General features: G+C 41.7%; 1 protein-coding gene across 1 annotated transcript in view; it reads right to left on the reverse strand.

Moving 5' to 3' along the window:
• aaas (aladin WD repeat nucleoporin) overlaps window positions 1-5,247 on the reverse strand; it is a 28,547-nt gene extending 23,300 nt beyond the window's left edge. Inside the window, exons 1-10 of the mRNA XM_039665877.2 lie at window positions 5,113-5,247; window positions 4,895-4,990; window positions 3,582-3,709; window positions 2,015-2,070; window positions 1,845-1,936; window positions 1,675-1,721; window positions 1,477-1,575; window positions 692-835; window positions 446-566; window positions 130-254 (exon numbers count right to left, since the gene is read on the reverse strand). Of these exons, the coding sequence (XP_039521811.2) occupies window positions 130-254; window positions 446-566; window positions 692-835; window positions 1,477-1,575; window positions 1,675-1,721; window positions 1,845-1,936; window positions 2,015-2,070; window positions 3,582-3,709; window positions 4,895-4,990 (908 nt within the window). The 5' untranslated portion in view covers window positions 5,113-5,247. The remainder of the gene's footprint in view (window positions 1-129; window positions 255-445; window positions 567-691; window positions 836-1,476; window positions 1,576-1,674; window positions 1,722-1,844; window positions 1,937-2,014; window positions 2,071-3,581; window positions 3,710-4,894; window positions 4,991-5,112) is intronic.
• Between the last annotated feature and the right edge of the window lie 2,149 nt (window positions 5,248-7,396).

The following is a 7,396-nucleotide window of genomic DNA, read 5'->3' on the forward strand; positions in this document are numbered from 1 at the left end:
TGTACGGCACCTGAAGAGAGCTGACGGTGTGTGTGTGTGTGTGTGTGTGTGTGTGTACGGCACCTGAAGAGAGCTGACGGTGTGTGTGTACGGCACCTGAAGAGAGCTGACGGTGTGTGTGTACGGCACCTGAAGAGAGCTGACGGTGTGGCGGCCAGCAGGCGGCTGCCGTCGGGAGACCAGGACAGGTACGTGACGCCACCGCCACCCACTCGCTGTAGAGGAACACAGCTCTCGGCCGCCACGTCCCACACCTGCACAACACACACGCTCAACACACACCGCAATACACCAACACAAATGTTGGGGCATGAAATCAGGATCAGAATTGATTTGTTACACCCAAGGAAAGGAACTAGTTGAGTCATCACACACGCATCAGTGTTACAGCGGTGATTGAGTGACACACACACACACACTTCAGCTTCACAGAGATCCACCTCACCATCATGGCCGTGTCCACTGGAGACGCAGACACCAGCAGCGAGCCGGTGGGGGACCAGGCCAAGGATGTGATGGGAGAATGACCCGGGTGAGACAGCACCTGCGCACAGCCGGACGACGGCCTGAGGGAGACACACACTCGATCAGTGTGTGTGTGTGTGTGTGTGGTACCTGGTGGAGAGAGAGGTGTGTGTGTGTGTGTGTGTGTGTGGTACCTGGTGGAGAGAGAGGTGTGTGTGTGTGGTACCTGGTGGAGAGAGAGGTGGGCTCGACGTGCCAGATGAGCAGACAGGACTGGCAGGCCACAGCGAGAACAGAGCCACACAGAGGCTTCCACTGCAGCGCACACACAGACCTCTGACAGCGGTGCTTCAGCGTCGGGCTCGTCACGCTAAACACACACACACACACTCTCAGGACTGAGGAAACACACCCTTAAAGTCCCTGTACAGTCAATATTAAGTATGTGTTCTGAGTCTGTCACAACGATTAATCGCATCCAAAATAAAAGTTTGTGTTTACATAATATATGTGTGTGTATAATTAATTTGAATATATAAATACCCACACATGCATGTATATATTTAAGAAAAATGTGTTGTTAATATATCAAATATTTATATATAATATTAATTGTGAATAAATATATATATGCACATATTTCTAAAATATATACATGCATGTGTGGGTATTTATATGTACAAATTAATTATACACACACTACACACACATATATTATGTAAACACAAACTTTTATTTTGGATGCGATTAATCGTTGCCCATCCCCAGTTGTCTCTGAGGAAAGTTTATAAAACGATCCCGTGTAAAATGATCTCTACAGAGGCGGGTGTTGCTGTCGGTGATCCTCAGCTCTTCATCACGGTTGGCTCTACACAACATTAATCCACCTCTTCTTGATGTGATCGTTTTTAGGAAATTTAAATAAAGACTGTTTTGTAAATGATCGCATCCAGGTAGTAGCCTATGCTGTGTGACATGTGTGCTGTAAGAGCTGTGTGTGTGTGTGAACACCTGTGGGATTTGTAGATCTTGATGGAGTCGTCCAGTAACGCCACAGCGAACTTATCCGTGTGCGGATGCCAAGCGAAGCTCCTCAGAGCGCCGTCAGACCTGAAACACACACACACACACACACACAATCAGGACCCATCCATATGCTTGAGATGACCTAACTGACGTGAACGATCATCGGCTGATCACATGACGTACCAGTCCAGCATCTGCGAGAACTCTGCCACCATCTCGTCACGGCTCAGCTAGCAAACACAAGCAGAAAGCAGAGTTTATAAGTGTGTGTGTGTGTGTGTGTGTGTGTGTTTATGAGTGTGTGTTTATGAGTGTGTGTAGTGCTGAGGAGAAGCTAGACCGCTTGTACTCACGGTCAGATGAGGGAACAGAGAGCCGTGGAACGAGGACGCATATCTCAGCAGAGCCAGCAGACAGGCCGAGCTCACCGACAGGCACCTGGGCACTGAAACACACACGTCACACACACACACACACACATACAGCCACTGCGGAGACATCGTGATCATGTGAGCGGACTCACCTTCATCAGCACTGCTCGTGATCTCGTCTAAGAGACCGTACAGACCCGCATCTCTCCTGAGACACACACACACAGAGAGAGAGAGAGAGATAGATAGATAGATAGATAGATAGAGAGAGATAGAGAGAGAGAGAGAGAGAGAGAGAGAGAGAGAGAGAGAGAGAGGACTGTTAGTGTCAGTCAGAGCTGCAGGATTAATCTCTAAAAGGCAGCGATCTCGACTCACACACTCGAGTCCTAAATGACAGCGTTTCTGATCCAGAGTTTCACTAACAGTCTCACAATCACTCGTACTATCACAGAAACACTGGATAAAAGTTTAGAGTTCAGATATAAACACTAACGTCTACAGTACGGATCAAAATACAGCAAATCTACTTTTAAAAGAAACTTAATGCTTTAAATAAAGTGTCGTAATTACATCGTTACACCTGTAGGTGGAGACAGGTGACTTACAAAATACGTTTATCATTGAATCATTAATAAAAACCCTGATTCATCCACTAATGAAACAAGTGACGTCTGAGAGTCAACAGCTTTCATTAAAAATATACAGTTATGTTCCAGCAGTTCTCATACAATAATAATGCTTGTGGACTTACGCATATATTTTGAATAATTAGTAACATACAAAGCTCCTCTTATACACAACTAAATAATACAGAATTATGACTAACTATATATATATATATATATATATATATATATATATATGAAGAGTTCAGATGCAAAAGCCTCTAAGTGCCATTTGAAATTTTCTTCTAAAATGATCATTTTTATCAAGCTTGTATATTTAAGTTCAGTAATTTCACTTAAATGGCAATGAAGATAAATTGTCATTTAAGTGAAATTACTGAACTTAAATATACAAGCTTGATAAAAATCTGTCAAAAAATCAGTCTAGAAGAAAATTTCAAATGGCACTTAGAGGCTTTTGCATCTGAACTCTTCATATATATATATATATAACATCTGCAGAGAACAGTCATGTGTGACTAGCCTGCACTGATACACACTGACTGTAGAGGGCAGTGCAGTCCACCGGTGTATATCAGATCTGTTACAGCATATAGATCTGAAGCAGCTCTCACACAAACAATACAAAATAGGTCACATGAAATTGCCTACTTAAGTTGTGGAAATGCAAGATTTCATGCCGCACGCATGTCTTTCACAGAATGCAGAGCGGATTTCACTTCGCCTGCAGATGCGAAGGCCTTGTCAGTGAGCTGAGCCATGAACTTTGAACTGCAGGCCGAGACGAAAGCACAGGCGCACAGCGACATTCTCCAGCTTACGTACGGAGCAGTGAGGAAACAGATTCTGTCGCAATTGTCAAGCTTATGCATTTTATACTGCCCGCAAGATCGTCAGTGTTTGCCTACTTCGTGATAATTGGCCAGCTGTTCCAAGCTGCCGTCAGCCAATAGGATTTCAGCTAAGGTGGAGAAGGGAGGAGTCCCGCAGCGTCACATGACGCAATGTGGAGTTACCGCTCTGGAAAGGGAAGCCCAATTCATTCATGAATCCAGCCAGGACACACACACACACACTCACACACACTGACCAGGCTCCGGCGCTCCTCATCCACAGCGTGTCCCTCTGGTCCAGGAAGGCAGATTTGCTGCTGCTCTCGGGCCGACTGTGACCCTTCAGAGAGTCTCTGGTGAACTGAGGACTGGGCAGATCCGACCACTGAACACACACACACACACATCGTGTTAATCATATTCTGCCACAAAAACACTATAATCTCTCCCTGTGTTATAATATTATTAAACATCCTGGCTCTACCAAACTCTATAGACAGGCTGTATGTCTTCAGAAGTTCATCAAAGAGCATCTATTCATGATCTAGTCGTGTGTCGAGTTCAAAGGTCACTCTTTTGTAACAGCCGACTGCGAGTTATTTGAGTTTTTGGGGGTGAACGATCCCTCTAACGGTCAGTCTCGCACATCCACCATGTTTGTAGTTTCTGTTTCTGCTTGTAGTTCCAATCGAATCCTCATCCATGTGGACCATATCGAGTGTGTAGAAGTGATCTTTATATTGTGTAGAAGAAGGGGACTTTCCTCTTTCCGTGACCCTTATATGGGAATGGGCGGATAAAGTGATTCGGGTCGGTGCATTAAACGTGTCGGCAGGAGGCTGTCAAAAGTAAGCTTCGCCATACTCGTCCCCATAGTGGAGTGATGGCTGTAGTCTCGACGCTAGTCGCTCGAGGCTAGTCACGTGGGGGACACACACATTTAATGTGAGTTTGGAAGACCAGGGTTTCTTCTGTCCATCTTTGCTTGCCGTACACACACGAGTGGTTGAGCAACATTTCTTACAGCTAGGTTTTTTTTTGTTGTTATTAATTATTTTTCTTTTGTTTGATGGGAACGGTATAGTATATCCTTTTTGTGATGTTTGATGTGATCCTGTGTTTGTATCAGGTGGTTCTTTTAATATAGTGATATTCTTATTATTGTTATAATAAACGCAGTGATTTATACCATGATTAATGATGCCGGAGAAATGTTTTCCCAAACAAATAAAAGTATTCATTTGTTTACATCTCTCACGTTACTGTCTTTTCACTGCACCACCGAACCTGTTGCCTTGGGTGTAATTCCCAAGGTCAGTGCTATCGGACTTAAATTATATAAAAAATTAGCAGGCCACGGTCACAATTTGTAGATAATTTTAAAAGAAGTTAGCTATTTCTATAGTTTTTACTATTTTATTTTTTTCAAAATATGTTTGTAGTTCTAATCGAATCCTGATATTCCCATTAAACTATATTGTGGGACATTCAACGTCATAACATAAGCACTGACAGACAGTATGAGGTGTGTGAAGTGAACGGTCACCGTGTGTGTATGTGTCACGCGCACCTGTGTGTGGGGCTGTCCGGGCACGAGCTCGTTGTTGTGCTCGCGCAGCGTCAGTCCGGCGGTCACGGGCGCGGGGAACAGGCTGAGTGAACACATCTGCACAAAACACACACATTACACACGTCTGCTCAAAACACACACATTATACACTCGCAAAGCATAATCAGGATTTAAACATGGTCTTTTAGCTTCACGAGTGTGTTGTGTTAGTTACTCACTTCCCGACTAGGTAAATATCTATTGTAAAAATAAGGAGCCGATCTGTACCGCAGCTGAACTCGCGCCTTTCGTTTTACGGAAGCCCAGAGGAAGCAAAACACCACACCGACGAACAACGCGTTTTCATAACAAAAGTCCTGATCACTTTCGGTTTTAAACATGATGTGTTACTATAGTAGAACTGTATGTTTTTGTTTGTTTGTTTTTGTTTTGTTTTTAGTAATATAATGGTTAAAGTCCACATGAAATCAAAATTTGTGTTATATGCAGCGCTGGAAATGGCAATTCACTAAAATTACCGGTTTGATTTTGGCCAAATTAAAGATACAATGTCTGGGAATCTGCATATGTGGTGCATACAGTATTAAACAGGTCACACAGACATTTTAAATACATGTGTCCTCGGGTTAAAGAAAACTGAGGACTATTTTGGAAGGCAGATTCTCAGTTTGGTACTTAAAGGGATACTTCACTTATTTTGGAAATAGGCTCATTTTACATTTGGGTTTTACCGTTTTCGAATCCATTCAGCCGATTTTCTGATATTTAGAAGAATATCAGTAACCAGAGGGTTTTTTTTGGTCTCATTGACTTCCATAGTAGGGAAAAATATACTATATAAGTCAATGAGACCAGAAACTGTCTGGTTACTGATATTCTTCTAAATATCAAAAAAAAAAAATCGGCTGAATGGATTCGAAAACGGTAAAACCCAACTGTTTAACCCTGAGGGAGTTGTAAAATGAACTTATTTCTAAAATAAGTGGAATATCCCTTTAAAATCAACAATTATTCAATATTTAAAGGTGAATCCAGTTAAGCAGATGTGCATTCTAAAAATGAAAATAATTAGAAAAAACTTTTTGGATAAAATATTGTTTTTCTTAAACAATGGTTAAAAGGGTTGAAATGTGATATTTATCATTTTATAAAACTTTTTGTTTTGACGATGTTACCGTCAGGGCCATATAAGGTTTTATCAGAGGTACCAAAAGAAACTGTAAATTTTCCTGATGTAAACTTTCCTGGGGTTAAAGTGTGAATGGTTGAACAGTGGTTCCAGGAAATGCTCCCTCGTGAGGTTTATTCATTTGTTTTTTGATTTACTTTTGCAAAATAGCTATAGAAATAGTTTCTTTGAATTTAAGCTTGATATAACATATTACAGTTTTTTCTGAATTGCTAAAACACAAAACCTCATCCTCTGAACCAAATTCTCAATAGCCTAAACCAATTTGTCGAAAAAAATCACAGATCTTTCTGTAAAACATTAAACAAGTTCAGGTGGTTAAAACACTGTTTGCGAATCTCATGCACTCTTTTTTCACAACTCTACACACATTCTCACTAGTAGCCAAAAGTCAAACACAGTTGTCACCGTTTACACACAACGACTAAAAATTGTTCACACTTATTTCTAATGATGTGACCAACTGTACATAACACACATCAGTTTAGAGTCACACAATTTACTCAACATGTTGCACTGAATGTTGAGACCAACAATGGATGAAGACAATATAAGAGGGAGAGAAGGAGGAGTGTGTGTGTGTAAGAGGTGGTAAATGAGGAAGATGAGGAAGAGCAGGTGTGTATAGTGTTGTCAATGCTGACTCTGCTTTAGGTTTTCCCTTTTCCCTCGGAGATGTGTGTGTGTGATGTGGAGAAACTCCTCCGGCCGGACCGACATGAACACATGATGCTGAAGCTGAATCAGTCTCTCTCTCTGACCGGGATTCTGCAGTTTGAACTCTTCTGACTGTACTTTACTGTAACATGCAGTTCATTGAGAGTTTTTACTGTAACCTTTCTGGCTGTTGTAGTCGAACCACTGTATTTTTACAGTATGCAAGTGGTGAATACTGTATACAGACATTTACAGTAATTGGCCTATTCAGTATTCAGTACAATACTATACTTGCTGTGGATACAGTATACAATTTATTCAGAGAAAAGGATTCAGAGACAATTTATTTATTTGAGAGTGTTATTTGATTTTGAGCAGAGGTAAAATGGTTTTGAGGCGATTGTTTGATTTTGTCAGAAGAGTCAGCGGTTCTGTGAATGTGATGTGAAAGTGTAAGGTTTTGAGAAAGTGAGTGACGGGTTGAAGAAATGTGTTTTAGCAATTCAGAAAAACTGTAACTTATCTTTGTTGCTCCAACAGTAGAGCGGTGCCGCTTGCAACGCCGCAGTCATGGGTTCGATTCCTATAAAGCAGGAACTGATAAGAATGTAAATGTGTATCTTGAAAAGCAATGGAAGCCACTTTGGATAAAAGCA

Source organism: Pimephales promelas, chromosome 7 (genome assembly GCF_988280905.1).
Source record: "Pimephales promelas chromosome 7, fPimPro1.hap1.1, whole genome shotgun sequence".
NCBI classification, from domain to species: Eukaryota; Metazoa; Chordata; class Actinopteri; order Cypriniformes; family Leuciscidae; genus Pimephales; species Pimephales promelas.